The following is a 23436-nucleotide window of genomic DNA, read 5'->3' as shown; positions in this document are numbered from 1 at the left end:
TGGACACACCTACTCATTCCAGGATTTTTATTTATTTTTACTATTTTCTACATTGTAGAATAATAGTGAAGACATCACAACTATGAAATAACACCGGTCTCTCGCGTGCCCTGCATTCTGTAGTACAGACATGGCCTACTCTCCCTTATGTAAAGAATTAGGCACTTTCCCATGTTTACTACAGTATGTATTGTAGACTGCACAGTAGCCTAATAAACAAATAAACACATTTCATTAATAAAATAATAATAAAAAATACTTTCAAAATGCAGATTTAGTTATGGATCCATAACGAATTACTATGGGAAAAAATATCACTGATTTACAGAAATATTGGAACAAAGTTGTCTAATTAAGGCAAACAATTTAGAATCCTCCAATCCTGTAGCCTACTTCCGACTGCTCCATATTTTCCATTCCATCCTAATGGAAATTTTGTTTTTTGTTTTTCTCTGATTAGAAACACCTTAATATTAATCAAATTAATTAATTCAAATTTCTTAAACTCAATCCCATATACTATGTTATTACAAAAAGGTTTTTAATTCTCTGGTAATGCCAATAAGGAATACTATCAAATGCTTGTCAAAGATGCCCTCTGGTGGGCAAACTAGCAATAACTTGCAGTAACAAAAAAAATGGCTGACAGTTAAATGACGTGCCACCGAATGCTCCAGCAGCACGCAAGGGGTGCCGCAGTATGACACAACTTTTAAAGGAGGAACCACTATAGGGGAGTCAATGGGGCACGACATTAGTCTCCAGATAATACTGCAGTGTGCTGTCTACTCTAGCTTTGGGATTGTTTTGCAGTTGGCTTAGTTCCCTGTTGGTAAGAAACAAGACTAATACCGCAAGCAAATCAAATCAAATTGTATTGGTCACATACACATGGTTAGCAGATGTTATTGCAAGTGTAGCGAAATGCTTGTGCTTCTTGTTCCGACAGTGCAGCAATGTCAACAAGTAATCTAACAATTCCACAACAACTACCTAATACATACAAATCTAAGTAAAGGGATGGAATAAGAATATGTACATATAAATATATGGATGAGCAATGACCGAGCGGCATAGGCAAGATGCAATAGATTATATAAAATACAGTATATACACTGCTCAAAAAAATAAAGGGAACACTTAAACAACACAATGTAACTCCAAGTCAATCACACTTCTGTGAAATCAAACTGTCCACTTAGGAAGCAACACTGATTGACAATAAATTTCACATGCTATTGTGCAAATGGAATAGACAACAGGTGGAAATTATTGGCAATTAGCAAGACACCCCCAATAAAGGAGTGGTTCTGCAGGTGGGGACCACAGACCACTTCTCAGTTCCTATACTTCCTGGCTGATTTTTTGGTCACTTTTGAATGCTGGCGGTGCTTTCACTCTAGTGGTAGCATGAGACGGAGTCTACAATCCACACAAGTGGCTCAGGTAGTGCAGCTCATCCAGGATGGCACATCAATGCGAGCTGTGGCAAGAAGGTTTGCTGTGTCTGTCAGCGTAGTGTCCAGAGCATGAAGGCGCTACCAGGAGACAGGCCAGTACATCAGGAGACGTGGAGGAGGCCGTAGGAGGGCAACAACCCAGCAGCAGGACCACTACCTCCGCCTTTGTGCAAGGAGGAGCAGGAGAAGCACTGCCAGAGCCCTGCAAAATGACCTCCAGCAGGCCACAAATGTGCATGTGTCTGCTCAAACAGTCAGAAACAGACTCCATGAGGGTGGTATGAGGGCCCGACGTCCACAGGTTGGGGTTGTGCTTACAGCCCAACACCGTGCAGGACGTTTGGCATTTGCCAGAGAACACCAAGATTGGCAAATTCGCCACTGGCGCCCTGTGCTCTTCACAGATGAAAGCAGGTTCACACTGAGCACGTGACAGACGTGACAGAGTCTGCAGACGCCGTGGAGAACGTTCTGCTGCCTGCAACATCCTCCAGGATGACCGGTTTGGCGGTGGGTCAGTCATGGTGTGGGGTGGCATTTCTTTGGGGGGCCGCACAGCCCTCCATGTGCTCGCTTAGGTACCGAGATGAGATCCTCAGACACCTTGTGAGACCATATGCTGGTGCGGTTGGCCCTGGGTTCCTCCTAATGCAAGACAATGCTAGACCTCATGTGGCTAGAGTGTGTCAGCAGTTCCTGCAAGAGGAAGGCATTGATGCTATGGACTGGCCCGCCCGTTCCCCAGACCTGAATCCAATTGAGCACATCTGGGACATCATGTCTCGCTCCATCCACCAACGCCACGTTGCACCACAGACTGTCCAGGAGTTGGCGGATGCTTTAGTCCAGGTTGGGAGGAGATCCCTCAGGAGACCATCCGCCACCTCATCAGGAGCATGCCCAGGCGTTGTAGGGAGGTCATACAGGCACTTGGAGGCCACACACACTACTGAGCCTCATTTTGACTTGTTTTAATGACATTACATCAAAGTTGGATCTGCCTGTAGTGTGGTTTTCCACTTTAATTTTGAGTGTGACTCCAAATCCAGACCTCCATGGGTTGATAAATTGGATTTCCATTGATTATTTTTGTGTGATTTTGTTGTCAGCACATTCAACTATGTAAAGAAAAAAGTATTTAATAAGATTATTTCTTTCATTCAGATCTAGGATGTGTTGTTTAAGTGTTCCCTTTATTTTTTTGAGCAGTGTATATATACTACTGTTCAAAAGTTTGGGGTCACTTAGAAATTTACTTGTTTTTGAAAGAAAAGCTAAATTTTTGTCCATTAAAATAACATCAAATTGATCAGAAATACAGTGTAGACATTGAAAATGTTGTAAATGACTATTGTAGCTGGAAACGGCAGATTTTTAATTGAATATCTACATAGGCGTACAGAGGCCCATTATCAGCAAAATCACTCATGTGTTCCAATGGCACGTTGTGTTAGCTAATCCAAGTTTATCATTTTAAAAGACTAATTGATCATTAGAAAACCATTTTGCGATTATGTTAGTCCAGTTGATTAAAGAAGTCATAAAACTGGCCTTCTTTAGACTAGTTGAGTATCTGGAGCATCAGCATTTGTGGGTTCGATTACAGCCTCAAAATGGGCCTTTCTTCTGAAACTCGTCAGTCTATTCTTGTTCTGAGAAATGAAGGCTATTCCATGAGAGAAATTGCCAAGAAACTGAAGATCTTGTACAACGCTGTGTACTACTCTACTCTACTCTTTTCACAGAACAGCGCAAACTGGCTCTAACCAGAATAGAATGAGGAGTGGGAGGCCCTGGTGCACAACTGAACAAGAGGACAACTACGTTTGAGTGTCAAGTTTGAGAAACAGACGCCTCACAAGTCCTCAACTGCCAGCTTCATTAAATAGTACCCAGAAAACACCAGTTTCAACGTCAACAGTGAAGAGACGACTCCGGGATACTGGCCTTCTAGGTAGAATTCCTGTGTCCAAGAATAGAGATGACAAGTTTCAGAACAAAGGTCTTTGTTTCTGGCCAGTATGAGATGAGTAATGCAAGATATGTAAACATTATTAAAGTGGCATTATTAAAGTGACTAGTGATCCATTTATTAAAGTGGCCAATGATTTCAAGTATGTATGTAGGCAGCAGCCTCTCTGTGTTAGTGATTGCTGTTTAACAGTCTGATGGCCTTGAGATAGAAGCTATTTTTCAGTCTCTCGGTCCCAGCTTTGATGTACCTGTACTGACCTCACTTTCTGGATGGTAGCGGGGTGAACGGGTGCTGTAGGTGTCTTGGAGGGCAGGTAGTTTGCCCCCGGTGATGCGTTGTGCAGACCGCACCACCCTCTGGAGAGCCCTGCGGTTGTGGGAGGTGCAGTTGCCGTACCAGGCGATGATACAGCCCGACAGGATGCTCTCAATTGTGCATTGTAAACGTTTGTGAGGGTTTTAGGTGACATGCCAAATTTCTTCAGCCTCCTGAGGTTGAAGAGGCGCTTTGCGCCTTCTTCACTACACTGTCTGTGTGGGTGGACCATTTCAGTTTGTCGTGATGTGTATGCCGAGGAACTTAAAACTTTCCATCTTCTCCACTTGTCTCTCAAAGCACTTCATGATGACAGGAGTGAGTGCTACGGGGCGATAGTCATTTAGTTCAGTTACCTTTGTCTTCTTGGGTACAGGAACAATGTTGGACATCTTGAAGCATGTGGGGACAGCAGACTGGGATAGGGAGAGATTGAATATGTCCGAAAAACACACCAGCCAGCTGGTCTGCGCATGCTCTGGGGCTAGGGATGCATGATTGATAGATAGGTCAATGATGTGTATTGTATTTTAAAATAGTTTTTTTTCTAAGTAATTCTTTCCACAGCTTACCACAAGTTATGCATACACAACAAGAAATAAACATCTCTGATAAATATGTCATCTAACCTATGATCTCATATACTGATATTCAGCACCACAATACATTAATTGTGTTTGTGTTGTGTCTCCATAGGATGTGTTTGGGCAGAGTGGGAGTCGGCGTGGGGATGGGACATGGGGTCCCCGCCAGAAAGGCTCGGTGGGACGAGGGGACGTCTTTGTGGTGGACGAGGACACAGACCTGGCTGATCCAAACCTCCAGGGGGGACACCTCAACCCTCAGTGGAAACCCAGCAGGCAGGGCCCCAAAGGCAGCCACGAGGGCAAGCCTGAGCCCTCCTCCAAACTCTTGGAGGAGAACATTACCACGAACAAGAAGACGAAAGACTCTGAAGGGAGGGGCGTCGGCCTGTTTCCCGCAAAACCCTTGGATGACATCATTATTGATTTGGACCCTGAGTCTTCCCCGAAGAAGCCCTCAGTGGAGTTTCCCCATGTCGTTAAGACTCAGATAGAGACCCCCCTTGACCAGGAGCACCCAGACTCTAACCTGCTGAGAGAGGAGGTGGAGTGGCCTCAGACCCCTTCTCAGACTGCCTTCGCCCCCACCTCAGAGCCCCCTGCCCCCCCTGTGGAGGCTGTAACTGAGGAGAGGAGACCCACCACACACATCCCCACCCAGCCTGACCCAGACCCTGACCGGGCTATCACTGTGGAACGAGGACCAGAACACCCACGCACAGTGACCATCGTACACAGGGAAGGGGATCTGGTTCTGGGCTCTGATGGCCAGATGTATAGGCTCCAGAGAGGGCCCCCAGGCCGAATGGGGCCCCCAGGAAAGGAGGTAAGTGTCTTCAACATCTTCCTCAACTTTTTCGCTGTGCCAGTGCTCATGTGTCATGTTGTGTAACTTTTAATGTTCATGTTTATGGAGGGTGATGCTTACTGCTTGGGACTGTTCATTAGTAGTTTTGATGTTAGAGCAGAGATTGTTGTCTTGCTTAACACTTTTGTTATGTAAAACAAGAAAACAAACCTAACATAATAATAATAATAATAATAATGATTATAATATTAATAACTTTATTTGTATAGTGCTTTTCAATACAAGTAACAAAGTCCTTCACATCATAAAATAATGTGTGGAGCATTATGAAATTAGAAAATATATTCTGTGTTTGGCCTTTAGGTTCTGCATCAATCTGAATATAATCAACAGCCTTGATCTTGTTAAAACATGAGTTAACCCTGATGTCTTTCATGTTCCTCTCCTCACATTAGCTACTCCACAGCTCCAAATGGCACCACAAGTGTCAATGCCTTCATCACTGCATTAGTCGCGGCAAGCATATCAACAAGCCTCTTTGATTGGTGGAGGGGGTGTGAAGCCCTTAGGGCCGCCAGAACCAGACCCAGATGGAGCAACATCTGGCCCATTTTGGTCCTGGTCCTGGAGCCTCAGCCTGGCTCTCTTGCTGCTATAAAAGCCTGGGATCACTCGGCACCATTACTGTGATTTATCCCGGCTGTATCGAACATGATAGATGTCCTGCTGGCCACGAGTAAATGGCTCTGTAGCGGAAAAGGCTGCAATAATTAAGCCCCCTCTCATGTAAAGCAAAGCTCTTATGGTCTAGATGTCCTGGCGATAGTGTTGTATGTCAGGCCTGTGGAGGGCGTGTGTGTGTGTGCATGCTTGCGTGTGTGTGTGTGTGACTATTAGGTGAGGCTGGTCTGGCTATAGCTCCCTCAAAAGACATGGACGGCATTTGAGGAATTTTTATGTCCTCGTTGCATGTAAATCTTCTGTGATATTTGACGTGACATATACACTGAGTGGACTAAACATTAGCAACACCTTCTCTTTCCATGACATAGACTGACCAGATGAATCCAGGTGAAAGATATGATCCCTTATTGATGTCACTTTTTAAATCTTCTTCAATCAGTGTAGATGAAGGGGAGGAGACAGGTTAAATAATTATTTTTAAGCCTTGAGGGTGAATGGGCAAGACAAAATATTTGTCTTTTTTTTAACGGGATATGGTAGTTTGAGTGTGTCAAGAACTGCAATGCTGCTGGGTTTTTGCGTTCAACAGTTTCCCGTGTGTATCAAGAATGGTCCACCACCCAAAGGACATCCAGCCAACTTGACACAACTGTGGGAAGCATTGGAGTCAACATGGGCCAGCATCCCTGTGGAACGCTTTTGACACCTTGAGTCTATCTGTCCAAATGAATTGAGGCTGTTCTGAGGGCAAAAAGGGGTGCAACTGAACATTAGGAAGGTGTTCTTAATTAATCAATCAGTCAAATGTATTTATAAAGCCCTTTTTACATCAGCAGATGTCACAAAGTGCTCATATAGAAACCCAGACTAAAACCCCAAACAGCAAGCAATGCAGATGTAGAAGCACAGTGGCTAGGAAAAAACTCCCTAAAAAGGTAGGAACCTAGGAAGAAACCTATAGAGGAACCAGGCTCTGAGGGGTGGCCAGTCCTCTTCTGGCTGTGCCAGGTGGAGATTATAAGAGTACATGGCCATTAAGGCCAGATCGTTCTTCAAGATGTTCAAACGTTCGTAGATGACCAGCAGGGTCAAATAATAATCACAGGGGTTGTAGAGGGTGCAACAGGTCAGCAGCTCAGGAGTAAATGTCAGTTGGCTTTTCATAGCCGATCATTCAGAGATGGAGACAGCAGGTGTGGTAGAGGGAGAGAGAGAGGGAGGGAGAGGGATGTTTTGTACACTCAGTGTATGATAGCTGACTAAAAAGACCAGAAGCTGCTGCCCTATATACATAGACATGGAATCACTGGTCACTTTAATAATGGAACACTGGTCACTTTAATAATGGAACACTGGTCACTTTAATAATGGAACACTGGTCACTTTAATAATGGAACACTAGACAATAATAATGTTTACATACTGCTTTACTCATTTCATATGTATATACTGTATTCTATTCAACTGTATTTTAGTCAATGCCACTCCGACATTGCTCATCCTAATATTTATAAATTTCTTAATTCCATTATTTTACTGTTAGATTTGTGTGTTTTGTTGTGAATTGTTAGATACTACTGCACTTTTGGAGCTAAACGGTGGGGAGGAAGTCTTTGACTTTCATAGGCAGCGGGCCGCGGTGGAAACCCTGGTGAAGGAAAGCTTTACAGGGGTCAGCTGCTCTCTTCTGGCTGCCTGTCTCAGTCTGTTAATAGTGGACAGGGTAGATGTTGTAACCCATTTGGTAGTTAATGTTTATAACAGTACGATATTAAGCTGTAGATGCATATGATGCCTCATGAGCTCTTTGTCAACACTCATTTGGATTTTAGGTTTAGTCTGTTAATCAATGTGTTGTTGTTTTTTGTTGTGCTTGAGCTTACAAGGGCATTGGTTACTTCACATTTGATTGTATGATCCAGGAGCTACATCTCTGTATATGAGAAGTTAAGAAGTCCTCTGCACTCCACTACATCTCTGTATATGAGAAGTTAAGAAGTCCTCTGCACTCCACTACATCTCTGTATATGAGAAGTTAAGAAGTCCTCTGCACTCCACTACATCTCTGTATATGAGAAGTTAAGAAGTCCTCTGCACTCCACTACATCTCTGTATATGAGAAGTTAAGAAGTCCTCTGCACTCCACTACATCTCTGAATTAACTGACATTTACATTTTAGTCATTTAGCCAACGCTCTTATCCAGAGCGACTTACAGTAGTGAATGCATACATTTCATACAATTTCATACATTTCATAATTATTATTATTATTTTTCTGTGCTGGCCCCCCGTGGGAATCAAACCCACAACCCTGGTGTTGCAAACACCATGCTCTACCAACTGAGCTACAGGGAAGGCTGGAACTTGAATTAATGTATCACATGTTCTGTTCTCTTTCTTTTGTCGTTTACTTTCTCCAGGGCTTTCCCGGTCACGCTGGCTTACGTGGGTTTAAAGGTGACAGGGTAAGAGGAGCTGACATTTTGGAATGGCTTGAGGTGGCTTAAATTTTTGACAATGGCCTTTGGGTTAGTCTGCTTGACCTCGCATTTGAATGCACCTTAACTTTGTCTTAGTAAATTTTGGAACTGCGTTAGGATCAGAGCATTAGTAGCTAATTGTTTTACGACTGAAGTTGACATAATAAGTCATGTGTTTACAGCAATAAACCCCTAGCTTTTCAGTCCTCCTGTAAAATCTCTCACAGTCCAATATGACTGACTGTATGACTTCAGCTTACTCATTCTAGGTGTAGATAACTAGTACCTATGATGTTTCTCACAGGGCCAGCTGGGGCCTGAGGGGCGTGCAGGGCGACAGGGGGATCCAGGCCCCCCCGGCCCACCTGGTCTGCCGTCCTTCTACCTGTGGAAGAACACTATTGAGGAGTGGGCTGCTTTTCGGGTGAGTTGACAACCCCCATTCCATCCCAAATCCTACTCCAACCTCACGCTCACGCTTTACCTAGTACTAAATATTTCTAAAACTAAAATCATTGTATTTGCGACAAACCATTAACTGAACCCTAAACCTCAACCAAATCTTGCAATGAATAATGTGGAAATTGAGCACCTTGAGGAGTCATGGTCAAAACAAGTAGTTGCAACAGTAGCTAAGATGGGAAAGGTCTGTCCATAATGCTCTGCTTCCTTGACATCACTATTTACAAAACAAGTCCTACAGCCACTAGTTTTGTCGCACCTGGACTACTGCCCAGCGATAGGGTCAAGTGCCACAAAGAGGGACATAAGCTAATTACATATGGCCCAGAACAGAGCAGCACAGCTGGCCCTTAAATGTACATGGAGAGCTAGCATCAACAACATGCATGTCAATCTCTCCTGGGTCAAAGTAGAGGAGAGATTGACTGCATCACTACTTGTCTTTGTGAGAGGTATTGTCGTGTTGAATGCACAAGTTGTCAAACGACTAGCACACAGCTCAGATACCTATGCGTACAAGACATACCACAAGAGGTTTCTTCACAGTCCCCAAGTCCAGAACAGACTATGGGAGGCACCCAGTACTACATAGAGCCATGGTTACATGGAACTCTATTCCACATCAGGTAACTCATGCAAGCAGTAAAATCACATTTAAAAAACAGATACAACTACACCTTATGGAACAATGTGAACTGTGAAGAGACACACACAGGCACACACACGCACACTAGCACACACACTCTACACACACGTGCATTGTATTGTACATATGTAGTGGTGTAATAATTTTAGATGATGTACTGTTTTATTCTGGGGGTTTTGTGTGATGTAAGTGCCTTAATGTGTTTGGATCCCAGGAAGAGTAGCTGCTGCCTTGGCAACAGCTAATGGGGATCCCTAATAAATACTAATACCTCACCCCACCTCACTTAAAATCAGCCTCACTCCAACCCCCAACTCAAACCTGTCACATGTCAACTCCACCCCCAAATCCCACCCCCAGCAATAACCCAACCTTGCCCCAACTCTCACCTAAAGGCGTCTGCATACTATGTTCAGTTTGCTCCTAGCAGAACGCGGCTAGGTGAAGTGAACGTCTGTGCCTTGCTTACTCCTTTATAAAACCTTCGCTTGAAAAACTAGAAAAAGGCGGCAGTAGTACTGTTTGTCCCTTTTCAGGTGACGTAGCCTCAATGTAGTCAAAATTAATCTTAGATAAAACTCAAGAAATCTGTAATTCATTTTCACATTTTTTCTGAGGAGGTCTTAGTCGCAAACTTTTATATCCAACTAATTTGTTTGGTGCTGTATTTCTCAAGTAAGAAAATCAATCCTAAAATATATACACAAACCGTTTCGGATGGGAAGCATGCGGACGCTTTACCTCAACTCCACAAGGACATACAGTATTAGGCTATGACCCTATAGACTGCCTGTGCAGGGTTGCAAAATTCTGGTAACTTTCCCCGAAATTCCCAGGTATTGTTCAGAGGTTTACCAGGCTTGCTGTATATTCTTTGACCCCACACTGCTGGTGCGTGTGAGCCGGTGCTCCATCTATCCCTCGTCAGTTTAATCCCCCTGCCTGCTCTGAGTCTGAGACTGACCGCAGCTGCAGGCTGTATAGTACAGACATGTGACAGAAAACTGCATGGCCATTATTAAATAAAGATGCTGTGTAAGAATAAAAGGCGATTTGTTTCTCTGGGCTTTGAACTGAGCCATGTGGTCAGACAGCGACCAGATACTGCTATCTATTTCAAATGAGTAGGGATGATAAAACTAGCTCTGATTTTAGCCCCAGTGCTTTTTCTGAAGAGAATAAGGCACCGAATAAAACCAAGAAAACCAGGTATTAAAACATCTGACACTTTTATTTATGAGTGAAATGTCCCTTTAAGATGGCAATGCTATGAATTATGGTTGATGGAATCTATATACATTACATTTTCTTATCGTTTTGATTCCTGACTCGTGAAACTTTAAATAATTTGTAATGTCTCCATGTTTCTTCCAGCAAACCTCTTTCTACCATTTACTCTATGCTGGCTGGCCTGTAAGTAATGGACACCCATGACTAGGACTAGACTGGGAATGCATCCCAAATGGCACCCTATTCCCTATATAGTGCACTACTTTTGACCAGAGCCCTATGGGTCTTGGTAAAAAATGGTGCACTATAACAGGAATAGGGACATTTGGGACACATTAAGGGTCTTATAGAGTATATGGGTCATAAAATACAACAGGGTGTGTTTTGGTTCTTCCTGACACTGTTTTCTTCTCTGTGTGCTTGCAGAGGGAGCAGGGACTCCCAGGACCAGCTGGGGAGATGGGAAAGACAGGCCCACAGGTGAGCAAAACCCCCTCCCTGCATATTTACTTTAGGTAGGGAGTCTCATCATTTTATTTTACTGGGCAAGTCAGTTAAGAACAAATTCTTATTTTCAATGACAGCCTAGTGGGTTAACTGCCTTGTTCAGGGGCAGAACAACAGATTTGTACCTTGTCAGCTCTGGGATTTGAACTCGCAACCTTTCAGTTACTAGCCCAATGCTCTAACCACTAGGCTACCATGCCACCCCATCATGTGGGTAGTATACCATGAATACTGGTTTAAATGTCATGATGCAGTTGAGATGAATGCAAAAGTGTTGATTCATACTGTTTGACCTATTGAGTTACACATTTTTCTGTCTCTGCCTTTCTGTCTCTGCCTGTCTGTCTTGCCCCCCCTCTCTCTTTCTTTCTCTCTTTCTTATCCCACCCAGGGGCCAATAGGGGATCCTGGCCAACAAGGGCCTCCAGGAGTAATTGGAGAAATGGTAAGTACTGATAACAGGAGCAATGTTGGTTGTGATACGCACATCCTTAAAAGCATAGGGGCTGTACTAATAAAGTGTACATACTGTAAAAATAACAGAAAGGCCTGCACATTATATTTCAATCCAAGATGACGTGATGAAAATCCTCTGGATGGAAACGTTGTCATTAAAGGTGATCATTAGGATCATAGAGTGTGAGAGTATTTCTGTTATCAAATCAAAATAACATATTTTTGAGTACTGATGACATCCATTCTGGGTTTAGGCGCGTTACTGTTATACAATAACACCCAATGACCCCATTGTTGTCCCTGGGAAATTGGTCAAATCAAAACCACTCAAGTTGTTTTGCAGCTGTATTAATAGATGCCATAATGCTATGAGGATTTGACTGTACTAAACATGTACTTAAAGAAAGCGTGGGAGAATCTGTTTAGCGGTTAGCACTTTGTAAAGCTAAAGGTATTAGCATCTCAGGCTCTTCCTACATCCCTCACAACCATACAAACACATTAGCACAAGGCTTGGAGCCTGATTTCCAAGCTGTGGCTTTGTGGCAACAGAAAAACACAGAAAAAAACAGAGAGAGGCTTTGCTATGTTGTGTCTTAGCCAGTCAGAGACCTCAGCTGAACTGAGCACTGACGCTACGGGCCTAACAAGACGGCCCACGTCATAGAATGCTGATGTTTTGGGTACAGTTGTAAACACTTCCTCTCCCTCCCCAATACGAAAGCTACGATGTCTGGGCTGTGTGGCACACACGTGGCGTGGAGAATGGCTGTATTATGTGTATGAGTGTGCATGTGTGTGTGTGTATACACACATACAGTATGTATATGTGCTAGTGATGCACCAATATGACATTTTTGGCCGATACCGATATCCAATATTTTCCTTGTCAAAAAACCCCGATACTGATAACCGATATTTAACATTTTAGCAGCCTTTTAAATAGTTAACACACACACATGGACGCAGTGGTCTAAGGCACTCAGTGCAAGAGGCGTCACTACAGTCCCTGGTTCGAATCCAGAATGTATCACATTCGGCCGTGATTGGGAGTCCCATAGGGCGGCGCACAATTTGCCCAGTGTTGCCCGGGCCGTCACTGTAAATAAGAATTTGTTCTTAACTGACTTGCCTAGTTAAATATAGGTTACACACACACACACACACACACACACACACACACACACCACACTGACCAGAAAGTCATTTTGTTGGCATTTACGTATGTCCCCATTACCAGTATAATCAAAACCTATTTATTTCACTTACTTGTTGTGCGGTTTTGTTGTTCATTTGTTCAGTCGTTTCATTCTCAACCAGGATTTCTATGGAACGCCGTATGGGTCTTTGCGTGTCAAAAAAGATACACGTTAAATAACACTATTTTCATTAGCTATAGTTAGCTAGCTAACTATATAGCTAGGTGTCATTGTTGTGGCTAGCTTCACAACACATAACCCGGACCGGTCGAGCCCCACTAGCCAGATGAAGCTAGCCACAATAAGGCACAGTGGTGGAATTTGCAGTTTGCCTGCAAAATAAAAGTATGTCATTGACAGTGATGCAAATTAATACAAATAGTAGAATTATGCCATACTTTTATTTTGAAGGTTAACCACAAAGTCCACTATTGTGGCTAATCCTTATTGTGGCTATCTTCACATAGATGGGTCCAACCGCCATTAATCAAATAAGAACTGTTAAGGCTGCTTATAACGTTAGCTTTGGGCAACAGTAGCTGGCTAGCTATTTATTTTCATTAACTGAAATTCAATTTCAATAGGCGATCATCAAGTGGCAACATAGCTAATACTTACTCACAAGGATTCCTAAATCATTGCTAAGAATAATGAAATGACTACAGTTTCTAGTGGTCATTGTTTTCAGGCTGGTTGTATTGGTGCTAGCTAGGTACCAAGCTAAAACTAACACCCCAGAACTTGCGGTTGAACAAATGATGCTTTATTACCAATGCGGTATTGTTAACACATCGTTCGTGGCTGGTGTTTGCTTGTTTGCAAACTTTTTGGTACAGCTTTGACAGTGCTACTGTATCTGTTTTGACACGCAAAGACCCAAACGGCGTTCCATAGTATGTATGTCGTGAAGCTAATAGCAGTGACGCTATTACTGTGTAACTCCGGTAGGGCAACATCTGAAAAATAGAGCACTTGGTAGTGTGTACCGGTGCTCGACCAGTCGGCACGTGTAGCGCAAAATTTTACGTGGCATTATTATATCATGTACCTACGTTATATAGGTATGCACGTCAGCTTTGACATCGTTTTTTAACATTGGCGTTAAACTAGACATCAGCATTTTTTGCTAATATCGTCCGATTCCGATATGTTCACCGATATATAATGCATCCCTAATATGTGCACCTGAGAACTCATTTATCAGTCTTGTACAATATCAATCACTGTCCACACACACATACGCACGCACGCACACACACACATAAAATATCAATCACTGTTCAGGCCCAGAAATATAACAGTCCACACTGTCCACACTGCCAAGAGCTAACAGGTGTTTAAGCTATCTGATTTGTACATGTTCTCCACCTGTCTGCAGTGCAAGTTAATGGTGACAAGGGGGTCTAAAGTCTAACATAAAGATAAACAAATAATGCCTCCACTTCTCATCCTCTTGATAAGCTCTCAGTGACACCCTATTGGGCAGGAATGGTGCCTTAAATAGCATTCCTGTACAGTACCAGTCAAAAGTTTGGACACACCTACTCATTCCAGGATTTTTCTTTATTTTTAGTATTTTCTACATAGTAGAATAATAGTGAAGACATCAAAACTATGAAATAACACATATTGAATCACCAAAAAAGTGTTAATCAAATCAAAATATATTCTATATTGCCACCCTTTGCCTCGATGACAGCTTTGCACATTCTTGGCACACTCTTGCCATTCTCTCAACCAGCTTCATGAGGTTTCATGCATTTCAGTTAACAGGTTAGCCTTGTTAATTTGGGGAATTTCTTTCCTTCTTAATGCATTTGAGCCAATCAGTTGTGTTGTGACAAGGAAGAGGTGGTATACAGAATATAGCTCTATTTGGTAAAAGACCATGTCCATATTATGGCAAGAACAGCTCAAATAAGCAAAGAGAAACGACAGTCCATAATTACTTTAAGACATGAAGGTCAGTCAATCCAGAAATGTCAAGTTTCTTACAAGTGCCATCACAAAAACCATCAAGCGCTATGATGAAACTGGCTCTCATGAGGTCCGCCACAGGAAAGGAAAACCCGAAGTTGTCCTCTGCTGCAGAGGATACGTTCATTAGAGTTACCAGCCTCAGATTGCAGCCCAAATAAATGCTTCACAGAGTTCAAGTAACAGACACATCTAAACATCAACGGTTCAGAGGAGAATGCGTGAATCAGGCCTTCATGGTCAAATTTCTGCAAAGAAACCACTACTAAAGGACACCAATAAGAAGAACAGACTTGCTTGGGCCAAGAATCACAAGCAATGGACATTAGAAATCTGTCCTTTGGTCTGATGAGTCCAAATTTGAGATTTTTGGTTCCAACCCCCGTGTATTTGTGAGACGCAGAGTAGGTGAACGGATGATCTCCGCATGTGTGGTTCCCACCATGAAGAATGGAGGAGGACATGTGATGGTGTGGGGCTGCTTTGCTTGTAACACTGTCAGTGATTTATTTAGAATTCAAGGCACACTTAACCAGCATGGTTACCACAGCGATACCCCATCCCATCTGGTTTGTGCTTAGTGGGACTATCATTTGTTTTTCAACAGGACAATGACCCAAAACACACCTCCAGGCTGTGTAAGGGCTATTTGACCAAGAAGGAGAGTGATGGAGTGCTGCATCAGATGACCTGGCCTCCACAATCACCTGACTGCAACCCAATTGAGATGGTTTTGGGATGAGTTGGACCGCAGAGTGGAGGAAAAGCAGCCAACAAGTGCTTAGCATATGTGGGAACTCCTTCACGACTGTTGGATAAGCATTCCTCATGAAGCTAGTTGAGAGAATGCCAAGAGGGTGCAAAGCTGTCATCAAGGCAAAGGGTGGCTATTTGAAGAATCTAAAATCTATTCTGATTTGTTTCACTTTTTTGCTTACTTCCTGATTCTATATGTGTTGTTTCATAGTTTTGATGTCTTCACTATTATTCTACAATGTAGAAAATAGTAAAAATAAAGAAAAACCCTTGAATGAGTCGGTGTGCCCAAACTTTTGACTGGTACTGTATATTGCACCACTTTTGACCAGAGCCCTATATATAGGAATAGGGTGCCATTTGGGATGTAGCCCAGGTGTGTTATGATGTGTCCTCACTGTGTCACAGGTTTACACAGCCTCGGATCGGGTGATGGTGTCCCTGTCACAGATCCATAGACTCTGATTGGGTGGCAGTGTCTCTGTCATGGATCCACAGCCTCTGATTGGGTGATGGTGTCTCTGTCACAGATCCACAGTCTCTGATTGGATGATGGTGTTTGTTGTATTGCAGGGTGAGCCGGGCCCAAAGGGCGTAGCGGGCAGGGCAGGGCTCCATGGGAAACATGGAGAGAATGGGCTGGACGGTCAGCCTGGGATGCCGGGTGACCATGGGCGACAGGTGAGGCACCACTTGGTGATTACATGATAACCTTCTTATTATGAACCCATCTGTTCTCAGAAACAATCATTCTAGCCATTCCCTATATTTAGTGTACTACTTTTGACCAGTAAGTATTTCCTAAGAAGTTCACTATATAGGGAATAGAGTGCTATTTCAGGTGTTCAGGTGTTTTATATTTGCTGTCTCATTTTGCTTAGGGACCCTTCGGGTATAGGGGAGAAGGTGGTTCCAAAGGAGAAAAAGGAGACGAGGTAAGGAGGTTGGATAGTGAAACAGTGCCCTTATGAATACTGAAATATTGGTCTAATGAGAGTACCAATGAAGAGCATAAGTCGTGTGTACTTTCTATGAAGTACATACAGTGCCTTGGGAAAGTATTTCAGCCTTTTTATTAAATGGATTAAGTACAAACAATTCCTCAGAAATCTACACACAATACCCCATAATGACAAACAAAATCAGGTTTTCAGAAATGTTTGCAAATTTATACAAAATAAAAAATACAGAAATACAGAAATACTTTACATAAGTATTCAGATCCAGGTTTCCATTGATCATCCTTGATATGTTTCTACAACTTGATTGGAATCCACCTGTGGTAAATTCAATTGATAGGGCATTTAAAAAATAATAAAAAATTCACCTTTATTTAACCAGGTAGGCTAGTTGAGAACAAGTTCTCATTTACAACTGCAACCTGGCCAAGATAAAGCAAAGCAGTGTGACACAAACAACAACACAGAGTTACACATGGAATAAACAAACATACAGTCAATAAAACAATAGAAAAAGTCTACATACAGTGTGTGCAAATGAGGTAGGATAAGGGAGGTAAGGCAATAAATAGGCCATTACAATATAGCAATTAAACACTGGAGTGATAGATGTGCAGAAGAGCGACATCATTGATGTATACAGAGAAAAGAGTCGGCCCGAGGATTGAACCCTGTGGCACCCCCATAGAGACTGCCAGAGGTCCGGACAACAGGCCCTCTGATTTGAAACACTGAACTCTGTCTGAGAGGTAGTTGGTGAACCAGGCAAGGCAGTCATTTAAGAAACCAAGGCTGTTGAGTCTGCCAATAAGAATGTGGTGATTGACAAGTTCAAAAGCCTTGGCCAGGTCTATGAATACAGCTGCACAGTATTGTCTCTTATCAGTGGTGGTTATGATATCGTTTAGGACCTTGAGCGTGGCTGAGGTGCACCCATGGCCAGCTCGGAAACCAGATTGCATAGCGGAGAAGCTACGGTGGGATTTGAAATGGTCTGTGATCTGTTTGTTAACTTGGCTTTCGAAGACCTTAGAAAGGCTGGGTAGGATAGATATAGGTCTGTAGCAGTTTGGGTCTAGAGTGTCTCCCCCGTTAAAGAGGGGGATGACTGTGGCAGCTTTCCAATCTTTGGGGATCTCAGATGATACGAAAGAGAGGTTGAACAGGCTAGTAATAGGGATTGCAACAATTTCGGCGGATCATTTTAGAAAAGAGGGTCCAGATTGTCTAGCCCAGCTGATTTGTAGGGGTCCAGATGTTGCAGCTCTTGGAAAGGCAAACAGCTGTCTATATAAGGTCCCATAGTTGACAGTGCATGTCAGAGCAAAGAACACAGTCAGAGCAAAGAACACAGTTGCCTCCAACATTCTTAAGTGGAAGAAGTTTGGAACCACCAAGACTCTTCCTAGAACTGGCCGACCGGCCAAACTGAGCATTCGGGGGAGAAGGGCCTTGGCCAGGGCGGTGAACAAGAACCCAATGGTCACTCTGACAGAGCTCTAGAGTTCCTCTGTGGAGATGGGAGAACCTTCCAGAAGGACAACCATCTCTGCAACACTCCACCAATCAGGCCTTTATGGTAGAGTGGCCAGCCAGAAGCCATTCCTCAGTAAAAGGCACATGATAGCCCGCTTGGAGTTTGCCAAAAGGCACCTAAAGACTCAGGAAAAAACATATTTAATTAATTTTACAATAAGGCTGTAATCTAACAAAATGTGGAAAAAGTCAAGGGGTCTGAATACTTTCCGAAGGCACTGTATATATAATGCTTTATAACGTATTTTATAATGCCTGATAGGGCCTTATTGGAGCCAAGGGTCCAAGAGGACATATTGGAGAACCGGGCGAGAAGGTAAGACTCAAGTATGATTGCTGCCTATTGTTCCGTTATTACTGAATTAGTCACACTGAATTAAAGTCATGCCCAGTCCCCAGTCTTCATTGGTCTAGATTATTATTTGGAATATGCTGCCCCTTAGTGGAAAGAGTAAGTACTATGAGAGCTGAATGCCCTGCTTGTACAGTTCACATCAGTTTGCATCAAATGTTTTTTGATTGTCTTTACTCATATTCCTGTAATGCTCATGTGTGCATTTTACTGAAGGCTTTTGTGTGGATAGCCCTCTCTATTGAGAGCTTAAAATTGGAACTTTGTGTGTCCTGTAGGGCTCTATTGGTTTACCAGGCTGTCCCGGTTATGTTGGTTCACCAGTAAGTGTTTCTCTCGCTGTATGTGTCCAAATAGCAACCGTATTCCCTTTATAGTGCACCATTTTTTTACCAGAACCTTATGGGCCCTGGTCAAAAGTAGTGCACTAAATAGGGAATAGGGTGCCTTTTGAGATGCGTCCACTGTCTCTTTTCTTTCAAGCTGCCTTTTTTGGTTTGCACCCTAATTTTCACCCTTTGACATACTTTGTAAAAGGTTTAACCCTATGTCTGTCTTTTCTTCAGGGGCCTCAGGGAGTCAGAGGGGCCACAGGCTCCGAGGGAAACCCTGGACCTGATGTGAGTGACCCACAGTAACAATACTACACCTTGTTTCAGATTTACAGATTCAAACATTTCTGAATACTTTAGGGTGTTATTCATCAGTAATTGAGTGTGTCACTGACTTGTGTCCATGTGTTTGTGGCTCTCCAGGGGGAGGCTGGGTTTGATGGGCCTCCAGGGCCTCCTGGGACAGTGGTGAGTAGACAGCAAACAAGTCTGTACCTTCCATACACTCTTAGAAAAAAGGGTTCCAAAAGGATTCTTTGGCTGTCCCCATAGGAGAAGCCTTTTTGCTTCTACGTAGAACCCTTTTGGGGTTCATGTAGAACCCTCTGTGGAAAGGGTTTTACATGGAACCCAAAAGGGTTCTGTCTGGACCCAAAAGGGTTCTACTTGGAACCAAAAAGGGTTCTTCAAAAGGTTCTCCTGTGGGGACAGCCGAAGAACCATTTAAGGTTCTAGATATCACCTTTTTTTCCTAAGAGTGTACTACATATATCTATTCCAACATACAGTACAGCACAATATCATAATGGACCCCAATTCCTAATGCTATGTCACTCATCCCATATCATATCACTCAGTGTGTATATTCTTGTTTTGCGTAGGGAGCCACTGGTTTCACAGGCCGTGTTGGCGCTCAGGGAGTTAACGGCTCACAGGTGAGGGGACATTTTGACCCCCAGGAGATGAGGGTCTTCCCATAATTTTTTTTATTGAACTACTTTATTGGGAGCTCTTTATGAATATGTCAGCCTTCACCAAAGGTAGCCTGCATTTACCTTCTAGGGAGAGTTGGGCCCTGTTGGAGTCATCGGCCCCAGAGGCCCCCAGGTAAGGGGAAACGTTTGCTTGTTGTGTTTTCTTGCCTAAAGTTGGGTCACATTTAACAGAACTCTATGCTCGTAAGACTATAAGGGAAATATTACACACATACTATACACATGTTTGAAAATGACCTGTTTTCTGTTTATTTCACCAGGGACCCCAGGGTTTAGATGGTGAGAGTGGGCCTCCAGGACTCAGGGGAATCCAGGTCAGTCTCACTCAGCTGCACAGTAATGTTCCCTAACTTGGGACCAGATCCCTAACTTGGGAGCAGATGATTGACTAATGTATTTGGAAACATATCTTTTTCAGAGGGATTTCTCACCATAATAATATATAATATCTGGGGTTAAAGGTCATCTGTACTGTTTTCATATTTTCACAGGGACAGCCTGGGATGAGTGGTGCCCTTGGTCCGAAAGGTGATCCTGTAAGTCTCTCCTCTCTTCTCTCGTAAAGTTAATTCTGCTTTAGTAAATAAACGACTATAAATGTCTCTCTCCAACCCCCTCTTTTCCTTCCTTTGTCTGTCTTCCTCAGGGGCCTATGGGGACAATGGGTATCCGGGGTGAGCCAGGGTTCGAGGGGCCCATGGTGAGTAGCATAGTACCCAGTGGACTGACCACCTAAACCCCACTCTTCCTTCCAGAGACACACACATAGCAACCTCACAGTACCCCCATCTGTCACTTAAAGCTAGAATCCTTAATTGAAACAATAACAAAGTGGTTACCCCGCCAGTGTTTTGGTAAAAAGCTGAGGGGAAGGCCTAGAGAAATGTAACCACTTTCAAATTCATAGACAGAGCTATCGATGCAAGTACTGACCATCCATTATATCAAAATTATAGTTACTAATTTTTTTTTAGGCTATACAGTGTTTGTTTACATTTACTGTACATTGTTTACAAACATAGTAAAACAAGTTTATATTTTGAACCAAGCTGATGATGTATTTATAAGTTGTATGTAGCAACTAAGGATTCCAGTTTTAAGTCAAAGCATTAGGCTACTGATGATACAACTCAGTGTGTATCCCATTTCCTACATATTGAAGCTTTTATGTGTTGTGGAGCGCTGATCCTAACTAATGGATGAAAGCTCTATCCTCAAGCTGTACGGTCACCTGAAAGCCTTATCCACTAGTTTAAGAGAGTAACCCAAATATTGTGACTAAAATATTTGTCAAAAACCTATTTTTTTACAAGACTATAACTGACTAAATAGACCCAGAAAAAAAAAAAATAATAATGATTTTTCATTTCAGTTCACTAAAATGACGTGATGGATACTACAGTGGGGGAAAAAAGTATTTGATCCCCTGCTGATTTTGTATGTTTGCCCAATGACAAAGAAATGATCAGTCTATAATTTTAATGGTAGGTTTATTTGAACAGTGAGAAACAGAATAACAACAAAAATATCGAGAAAAACGCATTTCAAAAATGTTATAAATTGATTTGCATTTTAATGAGGGAAATAAGTATTTGACCCCCTCTCAATCAGAAAGATTTCTGGCTCCCAGGTGTCTTTTATACAGGTAACGAGCTGAGATTAGGAGCACACTCTTAAACGAAGTGCTCCTAACCGCAGCTTGTTACCTGTAAAAAAGACACCTGTCCACAGAAGCAATCAATCAATCAGATTCCAAACTCTCCACCATGGCCAAGACCAAAGAGCTCTCCAAGGATGTCAGGGACAATATTGTAGACCTACACAAGGCTGGAATGGGCTACAAGACCATGGCCAAGCAGCTTGGTGAGAAGGTGACAACATTTGGTGCGATTATTCGCAAATGGAAGAAACACAAATGAACTGTCAATATCCCTCGGCCTGGGGCTCCATGCAAGATCTCACCTCGTGGAGTTGCAATGATCATGAGAACAGTGAGGAATCAGCCCAGAACTACAAGGGAGGATCTTGTCAATGATCTCAAGGCAGCTGGGACCATAGTCACCAAGAAAACAATTGGTAACACACTACACCGTGAAGGACTGAAATCCTGCAGCGCCCGTAAGGTCCCCCTGCTCAAGAATACATATACATGCCCGTCTGAAGTTTGCCAATGAACATCTGAATGATTCAGAGGACAACTGGTGAAAGCGTTGTGGTCAGATGAGACCAAAATGGAGCTCTTTGGCATCAACTCAACTCGCCATGTTTGGAGGAGGAGGAATGCTGCCTATGACCCCAAGAACACCATCTCCACTGTCAAACATGGAGCTGGAAACATTATGCTTTGGGGGTGTTTTTCTGCTAAGGGGACAGGACAACTTCACCGCATCATTTGACGGGGCTATGTATTGTCAAATCTTGGGTGAGAACCTCCTTCCCTCAGTCAGGGCATTGAAAATGGGTCGTGGATGGGTATTCCAGCATGACAATGACCCAAAATACACGGCCAAGGCAACAAAGGAGTGGCTCAAGAAGAAGCACATTAAGGTCCTGGAATGGCCTAGCCAGTCTCCAGACCTTAATCCCATAGAAAATCTGTGGAGGGAGCTGAAGGTTCGAGTTGCCAAACATCAGCCTCTAAACCTTAATGACTTGAAGAAGATCTGCAAAGAGGAGTGGGACAAAATCCCTCCTGAGATGTGTGCAAACTTGGTGGCCAACTACAAGAAACGTCTGACCTCTGTGATTGCCAACAAGGGTTTTGCCACCAAGTACTAAGTCATGTTTTGCAGAGGGGTCAAATACTTATTTCCCTCATTAAAATGCAAATCAATTTATAACATTTTTGACATGCGTTTTTCTGGATTTTTTTGTTGTTATTCTGTGTCTCACTGTTCATATAAACCTACTATTAAAATGATAGACTGATCATTTCTTTGTAAGTGGGCAAACGTACAAAATCAGCAGGTGACCAAATACTTTTTCCCCCCACTGTAAGTGGACTGGACAATACTTTTTGGAGAGATTGAGAGCTTTTCAGTGATAAGCTCAATTAATATTAGCAGCACAGATGCGCAGCTCAGTTATGTTCAGCAGTGGGAAGGACGCACCACATTAGCTAGCTATAGCTATACTGTAGATAACAACCTGGGGCACGTTCAGTAGGACACAACGTTTTGGAACATTCAGATAGAAATATGATATGTAGAACAAACATGCCTCTCTGTGATGTTGAATAAAGAATAACGTATACTTTCCGTACTGCTGACCACGTCCCAGGTTGTTAGCTATAGCTAGCTAATGAGGTAACATGACTGAACAAGGTGTAGTCGAAACAAATGGTTAACGGTCCAGTCCGCAAGTCGCCTAGTTTTTAGAACGGCCCACGATATGCTTTATGAATGTAAAAGGCAGCCCGCCAATGCACAATTCAAAGAAAAAAACATAGCGCCGGTATTATGGGTCATATCTTTTTCTCAGAGGAAAAGATGGAGACTTGGCTACGTTGGCTACAGAACCTGGAGTAAATGCAGTGGGGAAAGTGGGAGGGTTAAGCTAGACTCCAAATTCATGGACTTTCTATCTGCTACATTCGAGAACGTTTTGCAGCTGAACGTGGCCCTGGCAACATTACCAGTAGCCTATATGCTAACATTTGGTGGCACAGAAAGAAAGGAAAAGGAATAGTAAACCATTTGTTGACTAAATTCCTCTTGCCACTA

General features: G+C 43.0%; 1 protein-coding gene across 2 annotated transcripts in view; it reads left to right on the top strand.

Moving 5' to 3' along the window:
• LOC115159667 (collagen alpha-1(I) chain) overlaps nt 1-23436 on the top strand; it is a 144110-nt gene that overhangs the window by 86700 nt on the left and 33974 nt on the right. For both annotated transcript variants that reach the window (XM_029709609.1, XM_029709611.1), the window contains exons 7-23: nt 4447-5160; nt 8248-8292; nt 8612-8731; nt 10790-10828; nt 11072-11125; nt 11544-11597; nt 16114-16221; nt 16422-16475; nt 18298-18351; nt 18666-18710; nt 18954-19007; nt 19143-19187; nt 19601-19654; nt 19782-19826; nt 19975-20028; nt 20206-20250; nt 20361-20414. In XM_029709609.1, the coding sequence (XP_029565469.1) occupies nt 4447-5160; nt 8248-8292; nt 8612-8731; nt 10790-10828; nt 11072-11125; nt 11544-11597; nt 16114-16221; nt 16422-16475; nt 18298-18351; nt 18666-18710; nt 18954-19007; nt 19143-19187; nt 19601-19654; nt 19782-19826; nt 19975-20028; nt 20206-20250; nt 20361-20414 (1638 nt within the window). The remainder of the gene's footprint in view (nt 1-4446; nt 5161-8247; nt 8293-8611; nt 8732-10789; nt 10829-11071; nt 11126-11543; nt 11598-16113; nt 16222-16421; nt 16476-18297; nt 18352-18665; nt 18711-18953; nt 19008-19142; nt 19188-19600; nt 19655-19781; nt 19827-19974; nt 20029-20205; nt 20251-20360; nt 20415-23436) is intronic.

This window comes from Salmo trutta, chromosome 23 (genome assembly GCF_901001165.1).
Source record: "Salmo trutta chromosome 23, fSalTru1.1, whole genome shotgun sequence".
Classification (NCBI taxonomy): domain Eukaryota; kingdom Metazoa; phylum Chordata; class Actinopteri; order Salmoniformes; family Salmonidae; genus Salmo; species Salmo trutta.
Note: the sequence above shows the minus strand (reverse complement) of the source record. Positions and strands in the feature narration are given on the sequence as shown.